The sequence below is a fragment of the Oenanthe melanoleuca genome, chromosome 1 (assembly GCF_029582105.1).
Source record: "Oenanthe melanoleuca isolate GR-GAL-2019-014 chromosome 1, OMel1.0, whole genome shotgun sequence".
Taxonomy (NCBI): Eukaryota; Metazoa; Chordata; class Aves; order Passeriformes; family Muscicapidae; genus Oenanthe; species Oenanthe melanoleuca.
In genome coordinates this window covers 78,659,362-78,680,143 of record NC_079333.1, presented here as the reverse complement: position 1 = coordinate 78,680,143, position 20,782 = coordinate 78,659,362, and the positions used below count along the sequence as shown (strand labels likewise).

General features: G+C 38.5%; 1 protein-coding gene across 1 annotated transcript in view; it reads right to left on the bottom strand.

The window, feature by feature from the left end:
• Window positions 1-17,489: 17,489 nt before the first annotated feature.
• The window catches only part of LOC130252980 (interleukin-5 receptor subunit alpha-like), a 28,036-nt gene continuing 24,743 nt past the window's right edge, over window positions 17,490-20,782 (bottom strand). The window contains exon 12 of the mRNA XM_056491134.1: window positions 17,490-18,207. Coding sequence (XP_056347109.1) covers window positions 18,118-18,207 — 90 coding nt within the window. The 3' untranslated portion in view covers window positions 17,490-18,117. The remainder of the gene's footprint in view (window positions 18,208-20,782) is intronic.

Sequence of the window (20,782 nt, the reverse complement as noted above, 5' to 3'; positions counted from 1 at the left end):
GCTGTGTGTATCCTTAAAACCATTTGTAAGAAGTAATACATATTTGTTCTTCAAATTATACTTTTATTTTCTGAGGAAAAAAATAATGAAGTTGTAAATTCAGGGATGCATCCTCAATTTTGGGATTTGAATCAAACGGAAATAATATGCACATCTCAAAGTCATTTGCACTTCTCTTTCTAACATCTCTTTTCCCATCTGTTTGTGTCAATGTCACATGTTGGATCATTCAATTAAACGTCAAAATGGTCAAAGTAAATTTTACTATACAGTCTATAAAGCAATCTGTAGAAGACAGAGGAGTTGTGTGCAAGTAAATTCATAAAGACCTTTTGATTGCATAATCCTTAAGACTATGTAAGATTAGAAGTCTCATGATTTAATATACCTTAATATACATTAAAAACAAATAAGACTATGTAATTACATAATTGCAGTATTACAGTCCTGTAATGCCAGGAGAGGTTAGAGGCTAAAAATAATTTCTGTGAGTTTCAGTTATTTTCCTTTGAAGAAGTCTGCTGTTTCCATCTGCCATGATGAAGTATCTTGACCTATTTTTGAGATTTCCAGTCCTCTGGCACATTCCTTTTCCAAACATCCAACACATCTGCCTTTGGTCTTTCCTGGTAAAAGGCTGGGCTTCTGCCATCCTGGAACAATTGCATTGCAGGTGAGGGGATTTATTCCTGTTCCCTAAAATGGTAAAGAAGCTGAGAGGGATCCAACAGGAATAATAGTGAACATATATATGGGGAAAAGGTCTGATTTATTAAAGAATATGTAAGCTGTAATAGGTGGGAAACTATGGTGGATTACATAGAAGAGAAAACCTAAATATTCATTTCTGGAAGAAAGTATATCCTTCTATCTAGGTACCTTTCCCACAACTAAATAAAAAGTAAAGCAGGAGACAAGAAGAACCTTCAAACTGGTCACTGGTGTTTCCATTGCTACAAAGAAAGAATAAGTAATGGAATTGGTAAAAAAACAGTAATATTTCCTTCTCCCACCATAAAGCTATTTCATTCTGTGTATCTCATTTCTTCATGAGTCCTCACTTGCTGAGTGCAGTGGGCAGGAGACCACATCAGGAATATGTCTGAGCATTATTTAATCTTCCTGAGAGTGAACTCCTTTGGTATTCCTCCAACAAAACACTCAAGGTAAAGTGAGAAATCACAGCATGAATGGAGATTTGATGGTTAAATAACCATTTCAAAACTGGATTATAGCCTCTCCCATAGGGGCTGCACTATGGAAATCCTGGCCTGTCTTTCAAATCATGAGAGAAATAGCATTGTTTCTGAAAATCAACTTTTGTGTCCCACACTGACCTATCTATTGCAGAGATTTTGTCAGATGACTGTCACCTGTTCAGCTCCTGGAGTCCATAGTGGCATTCTGTTCTCAGGTAGCAAACTTGTGTGAGACTTGACTAGTGAAAGCTAAGATGTTAGAAAGGAGGAAAAGAATAAGATTTGGTCTTGATTTGCTTCTGTGTTTGTAAAGAATAGAGTGACATGTGAGGAATAGGACTTCAAGGAAAGCAGGTGGCAACCAAAAGGGTTTTGCCTGCAGCACGTACACCATCTCTAGGGCACAGAGAGGTGGGCAGCAGGCAGGCACTGATTCCATGCTTATGTTCTCTGAAGATGCTGAAGGCTCCTGCACATGTTGCTGAGTCCCAAAGGGTCAGAAAACTCCATGAAGTGCACCCTGGGATTTCCAGCTGGCTTTCCTCCCCCTCCCCTGCCTGCTGCAGACAGTGATGGGGAGGAGATAAGGATTCAGTTTGAGAGCTCTTCCGGAGAGGCATCTGCACATGCACACACAGGAGATACTGAAAGTGAGATAAGGACATTGAGAATGACTTTTTTCCACACTACTTTTAGTTTCTTATGAATCCAGTTACTTTCACATATTATGACTAAATGCAGCTGTTGGGTTTTTCTGCTGTTGTGTGCTGAATTTAACGTTGTGAGTCAGATTATTGAAGTAGATCTATTTTGCTGTTTACAACTTTTTGGGATATTTATTGGAAAAGGACAAGTGACAGGCTGTTTTCCTGCAGCCTTTTGACTACAGTCAAGCTACAGCAGCAGCAAACCTGTGCTCATACCCTTTCAGCAAGATGCTAATTTCAACATGCACTGGCATTGCCTTGAAAAAGCCAAACAGCACCAGATTTTACCCATGGATGACATGGTGGTATTTCAGAAGCTTGACAGGTGGAAGGTGTGTTGAAACAGGCTAAATGCTGTCTGTGCTCAATTTAACAGCAAACTTGTGGCATCTGGAAGAAAACATTTTTGTTTTTTTTTTAAATAATGTAACAGCGTGAAACTACTAGAGTAGTCAATAATCTCAGGATGTACTGAGATGACTGCAGATTCTTATCTGTGAAAAGCATTTTAATCCTTGTCTCAGGTATTTGTTTTGAAAGACACAGGTGCTACACTCATTTCATTCCTCAGAATGTTTATTTCATTGACTTCTAAATTTTTTTTTAGGTAAGAAAAAGCTGACCAAAAATTAGAGCTTACTAAAAATTCCATTATTTTGAAATTGCTGAACAAGGAATTTTGGAAACATAGGATTTTGATTTTTGAACTGCACCTGATCTCCTTGGTATTTTCTTACTGAGAATTTTTATTTGCTTTCTCATATCATTACAACTCTTATCCCACATGGACTTTGACTGAGAATCATCACTCTTCACCTCTAACATGCCTTAATTCAATCACAAAAAGATCTGCACAGCTGGTACTTGAGCCATGAACCTGTGATACACTGAACAGTTCATTCTCATTTTCATATCAGATTAAATCTCTCATGAACTTTCTACTCCTGAAAGCTCAATATTCCAGACTGCAATCACTGTTTAAATATATTTTAGTTCTCTTGGATTTAATTCTTGCACAAAATATGATAAAATAAAAGATATTTTGAACAGTGTTGTCTTGACCTTGAAATCAGGTATTGAATTCATTTAACTAAGATTAAGATCAGCAAATATTTTAGACCAGGCACAGGGCAGTGCAGAAATCATAATATGAGAGCAGGGAGCTGTGAAGAAGAAATATACAGGGAGCAAAATCTCCTTATGCTGATGTTGCTCTCAGGAAAAAAAAAAAAAAACACCTCAGTCACAGTGGTGGATTTGTACCCCTGATTGAATCAAGGAAATATAAACAGATCCTTTTGTTCTAACAATGCAATGCACTATGCCACAAGCATTTGTTACAGATGGCAACAATCCTTAATTTTCCAGGATGTTGAAGACTGATGGGTTTTGCCAGGGTATAAGGTGTGGGAAGGGCTTTTTAATGGCACTAGAACTTTGGAGGACCCTAAGAAGAGCCACAGATTACCTGTGAAAGTTTATCTAGAACAGATTGCTCTGAAGATTGTTATCTGCACTGAGCAGCAATCGTGGAGCAGAGATCCCTGACCTTGCAGACCAAGGACACACCTACAGCACATCATCTGAAAAGAGAAACAAGGCCTTCAACTTTTGTTCTAGCTCTAAGAAGATCATATTTTATATTTTCTTCGCTTCTTCACCCAATTATTTTAGCATCAGCTGTTTTGAATGTGCCCTCCAGAACAGGCATATTTCCACTTTAACTTAACCTGTGTTTTACACAGGGTGGTTTTGTTCTGACAGCAAGTGCTTTTCATGGCAGCCTGCTGTGATTCTTGAACAAGCACCCTAGCAAGTGCCCAGCTCTCTGAAGTGCTGCTTGAGGCTGTCCAGGGAGGAGCAGAGCTTCTTCCATAGCAGCAGGCTAGTGTGAGAGCTGTCATTGCTGGGGGATCAAGGGAAACCACCTCTTCCAACGAAGAGAAATAGCTGGGGAAGCCTCCAGCATCTGGCAAGTTAATGCAAGCAGGTTTGGGCTCTGATGGGTCTCAATCAGGCTTTAATAAATGAGAACTACTGAAAATTTTCCAGGTTTGATATAAATTATCTAAAATATCAAAAGTGAGGTTTTCTAATATTGACAAAAGAAACATGAAATTACCACTTTGTATAATGTACCCAAGGTATTTTCCCCTACCTGTTAAAAAGAGGATCTTTTAAGGCATCTGGAACTACACAACTCTCTTTCCACATTGTATCGAGGTCAAGCCAGTTTTTCATTTACAAACACACATAATAAATTTATTTGTGTCTTGCAGACAACAGAAGAGGGAAGACAAGCCAACTGTGTCACCTGGCTTTGGGCTGTATCCCTACCAACCATTTCCTGCTGGATTATAGGGGCTTCATTCTGCACCCTGTTTCTGTCTATCAGCTCAGGGGCTGGTCATCCTTACATCTTACTGAGTTCTTTCCTGAACTCTGTTCTGAGAATGACCTCTTTCCTAGTGTTTTTATGTTCTTGATTATGTGTGTCTGTGTGTGCCCTCACACACACATCTGTATGTGTAACTACTATATAAATAGATGCATAAATACATGTGTAACCATATTCCACGACAGATTATTGCTATGCAGACATATGAACATACTCATGTATTTTATTATTTAACCCTGGGATGAATCAGACACTTATATTTCTCTATACAATGAAATCAAATTTTAAAAGTGATTTCAGTGCACCCCTCAGAATATTGCATAATTAATACTCTTTCCAGTCTGAAAGTCTAATAAGCAGTTAATCTGCCTTTCTGGCTTACTCCCACTTGTGATATGGCACTGTTGAACACAGCCAAATGTGTTGGTTTACACTTGTACATTATGCACACTTCCACAGCAAGTACTCTCATAGCAGGTGAGGAGTCACTATGCTCAAGTGCCTTCAGGTGATGGACTTTATATCATAAACATCACAGACTGGACCCAGATTCATTAAATAAAAAAAAAATTAAATTATAATGGCAATAAGAAATTTAAATGTTTTTTATTAAAAGAGATAGAAATAAGAATGCCAGTAGTTGGGGGGGCCGAATACATAGTCCTCAAAAGTATCAACTGTGTTTAGAGCAAACTTTCCTCTGCAGAAGGTAGCCATGCCTGGATGAAAACACTGCAGCCTTTGGTTATTGAAAATGCTAGGCTTCTTTGAACACACATGGAAGTACCATTTAGCTGACACAGGAGGAGTGCAGGAATTATTCATGGGAATAATTAACACCCTTCTACAGTTCTGATTACAGGACAGTGAGCTAATGAAAGCAAAAATAAATAGACAAACAGAAGTAAGTGCACAAGAATGCAGAATAGCATCATGGAAGGAAAACAATTTTAAAGGTGAAGGAAAAGAATAATTGATTTAGAAACTTATGTTGTTCCTCTGCTTTGCATTTGGGTTTCAAATGTCTTCCAAAATATACTCATGATTTCATGCATAATCGGTGTGACATGAAATTACAGTGACTGTTGATGCAAATGAGGTAATTGTGCACGCCAATTATGTGTAATATGCCTGTTGCCTTGTTTAAATAAGCAATTACAGAATTTATAGAGACAAGCATGTTAACTAGGAATGCATATTAGGCACAAAATTACCACCACTTAATTCAGAAAATCAGGCAAAGTAGAATTTAGCTGGGGGAATGGTTATGAATCTTGGCATTTTTCCTAGGCATGAAATTTTAGTTCCATTATATGAATTTCTGCCATTTATACCAGCCTATGCCCCAAAGTGATTTAGAAAGTAAATAAGCTCTGTAAAATTAGACACAATGCCTAGCTAAGCCTATGAATGGTCATTGTGATTACCTTGTTGCTCCTCAAATTTTCATGCAAATCTCATGGAAGCAGAGCTGTGAAGTGCTTTTAATTTTCTGCTGAACTGTGGTTGCACCACTGGCAGATTAAACAGTCCCACATACTGCCCAGCAGAGGAGAGGGTGAAGATCCAACACACCACGACCAAATTTTTAACCAAAGCAATACCTGATGCTTTTATCTTTGGATGCTTGGTATCCTTAAATTGCCTTTTTTATGCCTGGTCTGAGATGTGCTGTCAGACAACCCTACAACATGTTTCACAGAGTGCTGATAGCTCCTGGGTCATCCAGAGTCTTTCCAAATGCTTTGGCCACTGGTTGATCCAGCAAAATTCATTGGTGATTTCTAAGTCTCAAAATGTCATGCATATCTAAAAACTCAATTCTCTTATAGCATTTGCTGCAAATGAAGTCATAATATGCATTTCTCAACATGAAAATAAAAAGCTTGTATTTAAATGTTCCTGGTGCTGGTTTGTTTTTTCTTGTGTAGTCTCAATACTAATTAAGTGTTGATTATTATAATACAAAGATATCAATATAAAGAGAAAACTCAGAAAAACTTATATTTTATAAACTATTTCTAGATAGTTTTTTTTAAGTGGTTGTTTCACATTCTTTCCAAATTGCAAGCAAGATATTTTATAAACCTTTATATCTATTCCAAGTGATAAAACCAATAATTTAGTACTCTTTAAAGAACTCTCAAATGAAGGCCACAGAACTGGCAAAGTCTCTCTTCCAGACCCAATTTCACAAATTTGTTTTTTCCCCATTTGGGATATATTGTTCTTTTCAATTGACCTGTTTGCATATGTAAGACTGTGTGTGCCAGTCATGAGGATAAACCAAATATTTAGAAAATTGCCTGGAGGTCCAGATGAATTATTTCAGCTATTGGAAGTTTCTATTTTTTTTTTGTTTGCAAAACCAAGAGAATATGTTGGCAAAAACCAAGTCCTTGGAATATCTAACAAACTGTATGGATTTGGAATCAACCCTTTAATCCCCACAGAAAGCTCTGCAGAAACCTGCAGTGTATCTAGCAACTAAGCTGTCCTTCTTTTGGCCCCTGATGCTGACAGCATAAACTCCATCATTTCAGCACCAGAGATTCATGCTGCATAATTACATTTTTAATATTGGTGGGCTTGCAAATATGTGGAAACAATCTAGTTCTCTCTTTTAAACAAAACAAAGCAGACCAAAACAAAATCCTAAAATTCCCTATCATCCCCTCTTCCTTCTCCTCATCTTCCTTTCTCTGTCCTCTAAGGAAAACATGATCAACCTAAATCCTAATTTTGTTTGTATGCAAAGAAGTCACCCTGTCTTACAATTGGTTCAGAAAATGCTAATCACCTGTTTTGAGTTTCTCCAAGAGTCAGTCTGTCTTATTCATTCAAGTTCATATTTAAAATCAGTTGCCTCTGTGTGGCAAGATTTAAGACCTTATCTCTTCCTCCTGCTGTTCACTACACATCCTGATGAACATACCAACCTTAAACCCACAGCAATTGTTTGCAGCCTCTGTGGAGCCTCAGTATTCCTGTATCCACTTCAAGTGTGTGAAAGCTTTCAGTGTGTGAAAGCTTCTTTTGTAAAAAAAAAAGTGATTTTTTCTGGGTCTGTGAGTTTGCCTTTCCTGACAAACTTTTTGTCACTACATATTCCTACATATACTTTTTAGTATATAAATCTTCCTGTTAAAAATGGGAATATGACAGAATCTTCTTTATGTGTAACTGCCATTTTCCTACTTTTCTTGTAAAAAAACCCCTGAAATCTATTTTTTTTTAAAGTGTTTTGCATTGTTGTGGTTTTCAAAAAAAGACAGAAATGTTTCAAATCAGAAAGATCTGATTTCAGGTAAACTTTCTGAACACTTGTAAAGTGCCACTCTTGTAAGTGTGTATATACAGTGTATAGTGTTTGGGTCTATCTTTTGGCAGCTTTTCCAGACTGGCTGGCAAAGTTCAGGCATCTGCATTTACCCAGCAGTGCTGCTTCATAAAAATATGCAAGAATAACATGTAAACATCTGTGTCTCCATTGTTGAAGAGCTATGATTAGTGTTGCTTTTCTCTATGTCATATATTTTAATTAGTTCTATATTTCTAGAAAGTACAATAGTGCAGTGTAATAGACAGCAACAGCTGAAATTTTTAGTGAAACACATCCCAGTGTCATGAAATTTCAAAAATGTTAGATTTCTGTTTTGCATACTCTTGGCTGATGCAGAATTATGTTGATTCATGTAAGTCTTGTGGTTTTACAACTTCTTTCATCTGTTCTCAAGTGAACCCATATATGTAAATGTTTTTGTACATAAGATAGGAAAGAAAAGTTAACTTTGTGCATTCCATCTTACCTCTGGTTAGTATTCTGAATTAAGGAATCCCAGCCAACTGTAAGCTGAACTGTTTCCCTTTCTTTCAGCCCATGGTATCAAAATGCAACTTTTTCTGAAGATTAGAACTGTGATGAAAATTCAACTTTTTTATATACATATATTTTCTTGCATTGTTATGAAGGGTGGATTACATAGTAATTCTGTGTATTTTTTTAAGTCTATATGGAATTCAATACTTTTATTTTATGACTATGGGTCTAATTAATTTTTTTAATGTGTGTATTTTATTTAATAATATTTTGTTTCCTTGTTTTCTTTCTCATGTTGATTAGAGGTGAATTTCTAGAGTAGAGGAAAGTCCTCACATCTACCCACCACAACTTTCTAAGAAGTCCCATGCCATATTCACCCAAAGTTTGGAGTTCCCCTAAAAATGATTCTGTGTCAATGCTCAACAGCTGGTGCTGGACACTTTGTGAGAGCTTTCTATCCTGCCTACCATTGCCTCAGCCCAGTACAGCAGAATGGGATTTAATGGCCTGGGGGGAGTTTGGGCTCTTTGCAACTGTGGAAGACTTTGCAGTGGCAAAGAGGGCAGGGTGACAAGTGGGCATTTAATGATACTCCCTTGCACTGAACAGACCCATCATCAACCAGCTAAACATGTTTCTACTCCCTCAGGTCCCAGTTTGCCTGTAGTTATGAAAAATGGTATTAGAATCTCAAATTTCAGAAGGTACTTGTTCAGTTGCTCTTTGGTTATTTGTGCCCCAAGAAGTACTGAAGACTCAAAGCAGTTCTGGAGGGAAGAGCTGCTGAGGTGTTGATGCATGTGTCGAGAACTATTTATCTACTCCATAGGTGATCCTACAGTAAAGAGGATGGAGATGCCATCCATCTCTCTGGAGATCTGGCAATCCTCTGCCTTCAGGGAAGATAATTTTGCATGAGGTCCATAATGTTCATCTTTTGTTATCTGAACTAATAATAACAACAAAATGTTCTTGTGCCTTTTAATGACTGACTACACTGAAGATTGCCTGAATCTTGAAGAGCAAGGATAGAAAAATACTCAAAGCAAGCTATTTCTTAGGCCACTGTATCTGCATAAAGTCTTAGTTAATTTTTTCACAAAAGACACTTTTTTGGGGGCTGAAAGGGGACTTTTCAGCCTGGAAATTTTCTTGCTTTGTTATTCTCTGTTCCTTCAGTACAGAAGAACCTTCAGTACAAAACTAACTGGAAATGAGTACAAAACAATATTTTAAATGGGTAAATCTGCTTAAAGAAGGAAAGAGAAAGCCAGTTTCTACAGCCTTATGTACTAGTAGCAGCTTGAGTTTTTTTCACTACAACTCCCATTTTATTTTCTCTGTGAGTTCTTTTGAAAAGGAAGCAGGGGCCCTTCTCAGAATTGTAGCAAATATAATTGAATTTCAAATGTTGTTTTCAAACAAACCATAGAAAAGTTGAGGATGGGGAAATATAAGCAAAGTTTTCTAAAATGCTCTTGTACAGGCAAACACATGTTTTGAGTTAGTTGAGCTCATTTCTGGTAACAATATTAACTTTCTGATGGCCATGACCAGCAGGCATATGGAGAATGGAGGGTAGCAGTCTTTATCAAATTAGATCTAAAGAGGAAGAACATGTATTTAGGATCTTTTATTTTTCCCTTAGTATTTTTTAGAAGGAAATCTGGAAAGGGCAAGTAGAGGCTGGGAGGGCTCATGGAAAGATAATAGTTTTTGGAGCTGGAAGGAAGGATTCTGCTTTTGTTAAAGAACATCTTTTCAAGATTATACTTACTATTTACTTCTGTCTAAAATGTGGTACTGGTATGGAAAATCAAGCTGAAAATTTGTATCTACTTTTCCTGAAAATTTTCCCCTTTGACTTGGTGTTTGGGTCTGACAGAGTTTCCTGTGCACATGAAAGGAAGCAAAGTAGTTTCTATGCTACATTGATATTTCAGAATTAGTTAGTTGTATTTTATGATTTTCTTTTCTGAAAGCCTATCAGCTACAGTGAATTTAATGAATCCATGGATAACTGAAAGGAAATACTGTTTGACTCAACCCTTTGCCCAATCCCATCCCTTTCTGTAGAAGGTGCTTCAGTGATGTGGAGTAGTCATAAAAACTAGTTGTGGAGATTCTAACTAAAAAGGGCACACTCACAAAAGGCTGGAATGTCACATGTCCATCAATTTGCATTGCCAGTTAAAAGCACTTCTAAGGCTAGCTAAGAAGCACTTCTAAATTCTATCTTTAAGAGGTTTAGAAACAATAAATACAGGTTTCCCACCTCTACTGCTCCTCTGCCCCTCTCCCATATAAATCCTTTTATGTTGTTTTACTGGATGGCTTTCAGAGCAGAGGCTTTCTTGGTTCACTTATGTGCAAGAGGACCAAAGCTCAGAGATAAGGAAGGCTGAATGCTCAGGGTGTTTCAGCATAGGCATTGATTCCCTGATCTTCTGCACGAGTGGAAAACAATACTATAATGGAATTGCTTCAGTTTTGTCTTACTTTACCCTGGTGTAAATTGTGGCTTTTGGTGCCAGCCTGCAAAGTGTAATTTTCCTATTTTTCTCCCATCCTTCAGTTATCAACCATGAAACTACAAAAGACAACATTTCCATCACTCTTTTGCTGATTGAAGAAGTACACCTTATGCTGCAAGGAGAGCTGTGGGTGGCTGGAATCCATCCCTGCCACCCCTCTCACCATGGATAGCAAACATACTGTCAGTCAGGCTCATGATTTCTCTGTTCTGTATTGAAATACAGCCAAAAATTAGGGATAAATACATTCAGATCATTAGGGATTATATACTGGATAGTAAGAAGTGAAACTAATAAATTCTGCTGAAATCAATGTCACCTTAAGAAAGAGAAGCAAAGTTTAGAGACATGTCATGCAAAACACAGGGAAAAAAACAAACAGATCAAGACAGAACTCTTTTCTTTTTTTCTCTTATCTCCAGTTTTATTATCTCCTTTATCAATCAGCAAAACAGAGAAAGCAGAACACATTGAGCAAGTTTAAGGTCTTGTTTTGAACAAAATGGATTCTGTCTGTTCTGCATTCATGCCCAGGCAGCACTTGTCTTTCCAAGGGGAAAGGAAGAAGGTGGAGGAGGGAGTCAAAAGATTAAAGTGCCCACCTGTTCTGGGTGACACACCTCTGAACAGGCATGCAGAGATGGAAGCTGCTGCAGCCAGTGATGCTGCACCACAACTCAGCAGTGATAGACCTGCCTGTGTGGCCATTAGAAAGGGCCACAGAAGGTCATGTGTCCCTGCCCAAAATCAAGGATGGCTGTCCTGCATGAAATTGTTACTGTGCCAGGTTATACTTTTAATGATCACCATTTTTAGGAACTTTCTACAGCCTTTCAGTGAATTGATTCCAGGAAGAAGGTATAGGCCATACCTACTCATACTCCTATCAAAGGTGATAAGCTTATCTACACTTCAAAGACTCTGACTTTTCTTCCCCTTGAGATATGTGTACAAGCAAAAACAAGCAGGATCTCTGTCCCAAATCTATTCTCTCACAGAGAGCTTGGTCTCCCAAAAACCCCCTCCTCCCCAGGCAGAGGGCAGATCCTCAGCCCCTCCACATGCAGTTTGGAAAACTCCATGCCAAAGCTGAGCTCCCAGTACAGGTGAGGAGAACACCTGGCACTGCCAAACCAACTGATCCTCCAGCTGGAATACCTGGAAAGGCCAAAGGAAAGGAGTAACAAGTGTAGCATGCAGCCTGCTCCTCTCTGGTTGGCTAAGAGGAAAAATAAATCTATCCCAGCCAAAACCAGGACAGGAGCTCAGTGGCTTGTTGGGGTACAGGTGTGTTTGACAGTTCTTGATGAATTAAGGTTTACTGTAGGAGATTCTTGAATCACCTTTTGAACCCTTGTTCATCAACATTCATAGCACTCCTTGGAAATGGTTTTCAATTATTAACAATGCTTGCTGTTGGAAGAGAAGTGTCTGATTTGCTTAGTTTATAGCCAGTTGTTTAGTTTATAACCAGTATAATCATCCTTCCACTTATTCTGTTCCAGGCCAAAGGATCCTATGCCACATAGCTCTTCCTGAGGTGTGAGCTGCTTCACATCTTTTACCTCTGTTGCCTTTCACTTTCTAGATGTATTCTGTGCCTCTAGGTTGGATAAACAAACCTGCAGGCAGCTTTTGAGCCACTGTTACACCCTGAAGTTTTACAATGTTATTATGATATATTCTGGTTTGCTCTTTTTTGCCTCAATAATTCCAAGAATTCTTCAAAACTAGAAAATAAAGCATACCCATACAACTACATCAGAACAAAGCAGACCATCCATTTGTCTTGACAGGATGTTTGTGCTATGAGTCAAGAAATCAAATTGCTGCTTTATATCACGATCATCTGGCTTTGGAAAAAAAAAAAAATTTAAAAAACAATAAAACAGAAATAAAACCCCAGACAAACAACCCCAGCCAGACAACCAAAACTAATATACTTTAACCCTTTCCACTATGTGATTCTGCATTATTTAAATATCATTTGTTTCAAGAGCTTCAGATTTGTTCTGAAATAGTTCCTGCTTGCACAATTATATTGGCTTTTTAAGCCAAGAAAAATATATCTTCACTCTCTGTCATGCTCAGATGGCTCTCCCTCCTTCTGTGGATGAGACTGGACTCTGATATCAGTTTACTTGGCTGTGCTGTACAGCCAGACTTTCTAGAGAACTATATGCACTTCCCAGTGTTTCAAAGGAATAAAGAAATTCCATGCACTCAGTGAGAACTTTGCTATTAATTTCTTTGAGACCAAGGTTGGTGTGCCCTCATAAAGATTTCATAATTGTTTGATTTGCATTCAGCACAAGTGCAAAAATTATATTTTAATGACAGAGCTGAACACATCTTTAGGATGTATGCAACCACAGTAATGGGTTACATGCTTTTTAAAGCAGATATTTAACAAACCCATGTTATTTCCAGGCAGCTCAGTGTTTATCTCATTTGGTTTCCTTGACAATTTCCTGATTTTAGATGCCTTGCAAAACAATTGATTTTGTTTTTCAGAGAGCTGTTTCAGTCAGTGTCACTTAAGGAAAGACCTTATATGGAGGAAAAAACATCAATGAATTATTTTATTCTTTACAGATTACAAAAATAAAATTTAGTCTTCAAACCTATGAAGCATGAAACATACCAATCAGCCCATTAGCTGAAGATTGCTTAGTATGCCTGAGACTGATTTAATTGAGTTAAATAAATATAACCAACCTATTTACAAATCATATAATATTTTGGTAATTTCATTTTTCAGAATCCTAGTGTGTCTTCAAGACCTTGGAGCCTGATTTATTTATTTTAGGTAAATGAAGCTGGGTTGATCCTGTTGTGTGTGTATACACACCTATGTCTCTTAGTCACCTCTTTTTTCTTAATCCTACTCACCAGATTCAGCTACAGTTTGACTGAAAGTAAAGGACTGATGAATATTCAGTGTTTACAAACATTAAAGAAGTCATCAAGGGATAGGGCAGGCTCCATCAGGCCAATTCATTCAACCTTCATAGCCATGAAAGGGTCCCCATAGGCAAAGAATGCAGAATTCTTTTGTTTTTGTGGAGTTCTTTAGCTATGGTAGAGGTCTTTTGCTCTGCTTCAGCAGTAAAACACCAAATTGAGCTTTGGACAGCCATTTTGGAACAAAAGATCCACGTGATAATTTGGAAGGATATAATTTTTGCTTATCACTGCATCTCATAGATCAACTCAGCTTAGTAGCACATGCTCTGTTTCTAAGTGAGGCAAAGATAACACTTGTAACACTGGGTCAGTCTTCAGCTTCAAGCAGAAAATGAGTTCAAAATTCATCCACTTTTCTGGACTGACATCAGACAGAGCCATAAATTACCTTTTCAAGCACTCAGAAGGACATTTTTGGTGGTGGTTATCAGTCTTGCCAGTCCACAAAAGAATTATAAAAATAACAGAACTTGAAAACTAGTGTGAATTTACAGTAAGAAGACAGGTCTGAAGACAGAGGGCACCTGAGAGCCATTTTCTTCTTCATCACTATAATGTTTCCTCCGTCTTTGTGTTTTCTACACTTTAACTATGTTTCTTAATTATGCTGTTTGATCTTATAACTAGTGCTTTTCCCCTATTTATTTTCAACTAAGTTTATGTGCTGAACTAGACCTCTTGCAGTAAGAATGGGAGCAAAAGGGAGGTCTTGAAAATCCAGGGAGAAAAGCAGAAAACAGCCATCCTCATGTAGCATGAGCCATCCTTTGGTGGTGTCTGCCTTTCTCCTTGGGATATTGGGGTGTTCTGGTTTTCTGACAGATGCACCTTACTTAAGTGGAATCAATCTGAGTGTAGGTGTTTGCTTGTTACTTCACTCCAGGGCAGCTAACTTGGTAGAAAGTTGTCACACAAATATGTCTAATTTTTACTGATTTGAGGAGCTGCCATGATGATGTGCAGCTGCAAAAATACTCTGAAGTAAAGGGAACAAGAAAGTGATCGCAGAAGAGAGGCACACAGATGAGGAACTCATTCATTGCTGTTTCTTTCCATCACCAGGAAAAAAAAAATACTAAAGCCCTGATGTGAGATCAAACAAACTAAATAAAATTTTAAAAACCCAAACACAGACATCAAAGGGGCTGGCTCTCCAGTCCCCTCACCTTCTGCACTGACCTATGCTCAGCCAGGATGAGTGAAGAGTGCCTGGAAAGGAAACTGCTCTCGTGGGGGAGCCCTGCACATGGATGGATTCTCTCACAAAATACAGAGCACTGAACAATCCAGCTCTGTTCTTGTAGCCTGGAAGTTGTTACCTGCCTTTTCTAATGTGATGCTCTCAGTGGTCCTTGATCTGTGGACTGGCACATGGAGAGAGCTGCACTAATCCAACCTTTAGTACTGCAGGATCAGACAAGAGCAGTATAAGCTTAGCAATCTGGATATCACAGGTTGGGTGAAAAAAATTGTGTGTTATGGAGTCAGCATATCATAAAGGACTTTTCTCCTCAGAGCCTCACAGCAGAGATGCAGAAATTTTAAATATATGTGTAAAAGAATAAAGATCATAATTGTAAAATGCATTTCTTAATGCACTCTAGAGTAAGTTTCCATTCAAGCTACACAGTGGCATTGTCTTAATAGCTCTGTATTTGAAACTGGAAATTACACACATATATGATTCCAGGAAAGAAAGCCTGAATGTATTTCAAGAATAGGTAATAGATTTTTGGAGGACTATTGAGATTACTGAATCAAATTGTAGCTGAAAAGATTTATAAAAAACCTCAGTACCTACAAAGTCAAATTACAGAAACTGTTTAAATGACCCAGAGGATATTTGTGTCCTGACATCTAGTGGAGCTGTGAGCATTTGGGACAGGTCCATGATGCAAACCAAAGTGCCCAAGTCACACAGCAGAGGAATCCTCAATATCCATGCTGGGAGCTGAGTGAGGACATATGAGATTGAGGCCTGAGGCAGTATGAGCACACAGCAAACAGCTCCTCTTGTATATCATTATTTGACTGAGGCAGCTCTGTTATCAGCATCTCCTGAGGTACCTGAACACTAAGATCCAGATCCACAAAACTGGAGATGCTCAGTGTGGGGGTGCCCTAGAGGCCTGATCTGTTAAGTCCAGGGGCTCTTGCTGGAGCTTGACACTGTGAAAATGTCATGTTTGGAGAATTGGCAAAAAGAGCAATATTCAAACTGTTGTCAACATAAACATTTTTCTTGATCAGCCTCCTCTGTCACAACAGCTTTGCTGCAGGCATTAGTTTGTACATGGCAATGATGCCCTGTGGGGAGCAAACTCCACAGGTCAGGATGGGTGTGCTTTCCTTTGAAACATATGTTTTTTAGAAATAGCACAGAAGCTGAAGTATGATGGATGAATGAAAGAGAAATTAATTGGTCACCTGTAGCATTAGACAAGAAATTAAAAAATATTTTATCATGACAGTGTGAATACTCACCACAGAGTGTGCAAGGGTCTTTCTACAAAAGGGTTTTCTTGACATTTCCAGGCTCTGGGATCTGTCTGGCTGCTAAATAGCCCTCACCTGACTTTGGCATGATTGTAATTATTATTTAATGGGTATACTGTTGTACATTATCTCTTTAAAAGTTTTTGCTGCCAAAGACAAATGGGCTAGAGCTTGAGAGCATGCCTTTGAGAGGTGACTGACTGACACCTAGTGTCTAAAATCCAGTCACACTGAGGAAAGAGAAGAGAAAAGAAAAGAAAAGAAAAGAAAAGAAAAGAAAAGAAAAGAAAAGAAAAGAAAAGAAAAGAAAAGAAAAGAAAAGAAAAGAAAAGAAAAGAAAAGAAAAGAAAAGAAAAGAAAAGAAAAGAAAAGAAAAGAAAAGAAAAGAAAAGAAAAGAAAAGAAAAGAAAAGAAAAGAAAAGAAAAGAAAAGAAAAGAAAAGAAAAGAAAAGAAAAGAGAAAAGAGAAGAGAAGAAAAGAGAAGAAAAGAGAAGGAAAGGAAAGGAAAGGAAAGGAAAGGAAAGGAAAGGAAAGGAAAGGAAAGGAAAGGAAAGGAAAGGAAAGGAAAGGAAAGGAAAGGAAAGGAAAGGAAAGGAAAGGAAAGGAAAGGAAAGGAAAGGAAAGGAAAGGAAAGGAAAGGAAAGGAAAGGAAAGGAAAGGAAAGGAAAGGAAAGGAAAGGAAAGGAAAGGAAAGGAAAGGAAAGGAAAGGAAAGGAAAGGAAAGGAAAGGAAAGGAAAGGAAAGGAAAGGAAAGGAAAGGAAAGGAAAGAGAAAAGAACACAAAAAGCAATAAAAAAGGGTTATTTTTAGCAAGAAGAGCTCCCATTTGTTTCATCAGAATTCCTCCAAGTCAAGGGCTGAGATGTTCCATAAAAGCAGCATTTAAAGACACCACATGACATACTGTCTTGCTAAGTCAATAATCACCATGGTCTGATAATTATCATGTTTCCACTAATTTAATGATCTGATCTGTGCTGCCTCTACCCCAAATCTCCCTGTTCTGGCTCATCTAAGCCATTGCTCCAGAGCTGGGAGGGAAGAAACCTATCATTCCCTGGTGGAGTGGCCCTGGCAACTCTATGCTCCTACAAAGCCCAGCAGTGCCCTACTTCCCACTGCAGGGAAGTGGTTTCATCAACACTTTTATTACAAGTCCCTGGGATAGAAATAGGGCAGGAGATGAACAAGAAAATAATCCCCAAACAAGTTATCTTGAAGCCTCTTAGTTTCAAATTACCAGCACTAGCCTTTTCACCAAGCACGGCCCTTTCCTATAACAGACACTATCTTTAATTTCAAGGAACCCAGAATATGTGTTATGTATGAGACAGGTATTCTGTGATTTTATTTTTTATTGTTTTTCACCAAAAAAAATAAATTGAAAGATGTAAGGATGCAAATAATTTACAATTTCTATATAACCCTGAAAACCTCGTGCTTTCCAGACTCTTCAGTCAAGCAGGGCAGGGCAATGAATAAAAGCTGACTATATTAACAATATAATGAGTATATGTTGCTGTAAATTCTCCCCAGGCTGCAGAAAGTGAGCACAATTTTGCTTGTGTCCATCTCTTTCTATTGTTGCCAGATGTTCAAACAGGCCATGATATATACATCACTATTTCCTTTATTAAATGTCCAAAAGGGAGCAGGGGTAAAGCTTTTCCATCCTGTGTGTTTTAAATAAAGCATTTTTTTTTTTTCTATGAAAAACCCCTTGTGAATCAAGACGCTACTGAAATTATGCAAGTGGATAAAGACCCTTGCCACATTATCACTGAAAGGATGGGCAAATAAAGTTTGTCTGGAAGATGAATTCATCAGATGAATGAGAGACTTTATGAAGCCACAGTTCTGCTGGGTTTTGGGTTTAGGTGTTAGCTGAGCAGCAAGTTTTGCAATTCTCCTGAAGACAGAGGTTGTTCACTTGGTTTCAGCATTAGCAGTGAGCTCAGTAATGGCTCGGTCTGGAAACACAAACAGCCATCCCTCAGTGCCTCAGCCATCCCTGCAGCTGCTCCAAAGCTGTGTCTGACCTTGACCAGTGCTCCGTTTTCTCTTGAGCAGTGCCTGCAGGAGCCTGGGGAGAAAGCAACAATTGTCTTGCAATTTTTGAACATGAAATTTTGAACATGAGTCAGTAGAGTTGACATTTGTATCCAACAAGTCTTTAATAGATATTTTTTCATGGTTTTGTCAAGTTTCCTTTTGAGTTCATGTCTGTTTTCAGTATCCTACAACAAGTAGTTTGAAAACTGGAGAAAGGTTTCCCTGCAGAGTAGCCTTTTGCACAAAATCCAGGATGAAATGAATATTTGTTAGCTATTGTGGTCTAGAATATTTACATAATCACCTTATTTCTCATTTTTGTCATTGGTTAAGAAACCAAATGACAGCCAGAAGCCAAAACAAGCTTTAAAATGCAATTATTTTTCATCTATATGAATGCAAAGTGACAGTTTGCTGAATCCAAACTAATTTTGTGAGTTAATGAGAACAAAATAATAGTGCTGTATGGGCTGAAACACTAATTATTTTCATTCTTCCCTCCCACTTTCATCTATTCTTTCCTTCTTTGTCAATGTCCTGCTTTGCCTATCTATTACACTTTTTATTTTTTAATAATTTCATGCTTTGATTTCACTGAGGCTAGATACATATGATCGTGGTTTCTTTAAAACTTTTACAAAATTAGAGAATATTAAGAGGAAAGCTGAGTAAAACTATGGTAGTTTTTACTCAAAGATATCAATTGCTTTGCTGGCTCTGTGCTGCTCCAAGTGTCTTTCTGAGCTAAATACCAAAACTGTATTCTCTAACTATTTTTGTGTAGGGGTTTGATCATCTGCCAAGTTTCAGGAGAACCAGAGCATGGTGACAGGCTTGATATGCAGTTGGCATTCAACTGTGACCTGGATTTTTTTCTGAGATTACCAACAATAGGTATGTATTTGTATATATTCTGGTGAGATGCAGTAATGTAACTGTAAGCACAACCCTGTCCTGCATCAGTCACCAAAGCATTTTTATCTCCCAATGTCACCTTTATCTTTTGAGCTGCTTTGTAGGAGCCAGCTGGTTCCTTTCAATATGAGTAGACCAAGTTGTACCAGTCAGCTGGCTCTGGCTAATCAAATGCCAGCAGATAACTTGCACATCTGCAATGGAGAAATACAGGGCAGTATGCTGAGAACACCACATGCAGCATGAACTCAGCCCTAAGGAATATTGGCCATTTTCCATACAAACAGCATTTCCTTGGCCATGCATGTGTATCCACATGCATACAGCTGCACATTCCTGTGCTCTTCATGTGTTTGTTACATTTAAGTATTGCATCCTTCAGCTTCTCTACTTGATCAGAATAAAACTATGAACCCAGGCTTCAGCCTAAACACTGTGGCCCGAGTTTCTGTGCAAGGGTGTTTTTGATCAAAACTGCTATTGCTGGCTAATAATGTTGGTCTGAAACATTATAAGATATGACCTATGACATCTTTAAATGTTCTGGGAAGACTCCCAAATGCAAAGGCTGTAACTGCCAAGCTCGTCTTTGGCCAAAATATCTCCTTTCAGTAGGGCAGAGAAAGGCAAAATAACTAGGTCAAGAAAATGTGGGCATGCACTCTGAGCATCTAGTGTCTAATCAGAAAGAGGTGGTCATCCTGTCTTGGGCACCTGTTCTAGACTGACATTACTGGAGATCTTCTCTCAACATCCCAGGGCTGTGGCCAGTTCTGTTTGATTAGATACCTAAACCTGAGGAAGTAAAAATTAGAATCTTGTACTGTATCCTGTCCCTAATAAAGGCCAGGTCTTCAAGATAGAGTAGGAGGTGTATTGCTTTAATACTCTCAGTGCAGTTAAAGCAACAGACTTGCTCCAAATTAAACCAGTTTGAAAACTTGAGGAACATTTCTGACTGGAAGTAAGTTGCTTGTACAGCAGGTTACAGCACTGGGCAACCAGACCAGCCTTTGTGCTGAGTCCCAAGGCTGAAGGTTGCTTTGCTGACTGACATCATCCTCTTGAAACTATTCTCCTTTAAAAGCAAAGAGAAGGGGCTAATTTTCCTTCAGGAGCTTCAGTAAGGTATGTCTGATACCTACAGAGTCACTGATGTTCAGGAAGAAACACAAACACTAAATAATGCTCCTAGCCCTGAGATCCTGTGTACTAAATGTAGCTGACTGGTGAGGATTTGGAGATGAAAGCATGAAACAGCCAGGACATATCACTGGGTTTTGTGACCTCAGCAAAGGGATTTTGGCTCTGTGCATGCATGAGTGGAGATGAAGAGCAGTCTATGTGCAGTGCAGTGCCCAGTGTCTCATCAGGTCCCACTTCAGTACCAGAAGGTGAAATCTTACAGGAGTGTCATTCACAGCTAGGTAAAGGAAGGAGCTTCACTGAAAGCAAGCCAAGCTGAGTAGGATTTTCAGAGAATCATAGAGTCATTGGGACTGGGAGGGATCCTTAAAGACCATCTACTTCCAACCTCCCCACCATGGACAAGAACACATCCCAGTAGAGCAGGTTGCTCAAAGCTCCATCCCATTTGGACTTGAACACCATTGGGAAGAGGCACCTACAACCTCTCTGGGCAACCTGTTCCACTGCCCCAGCATGCTCACAGTAAAGAATTTCTTCCTAAT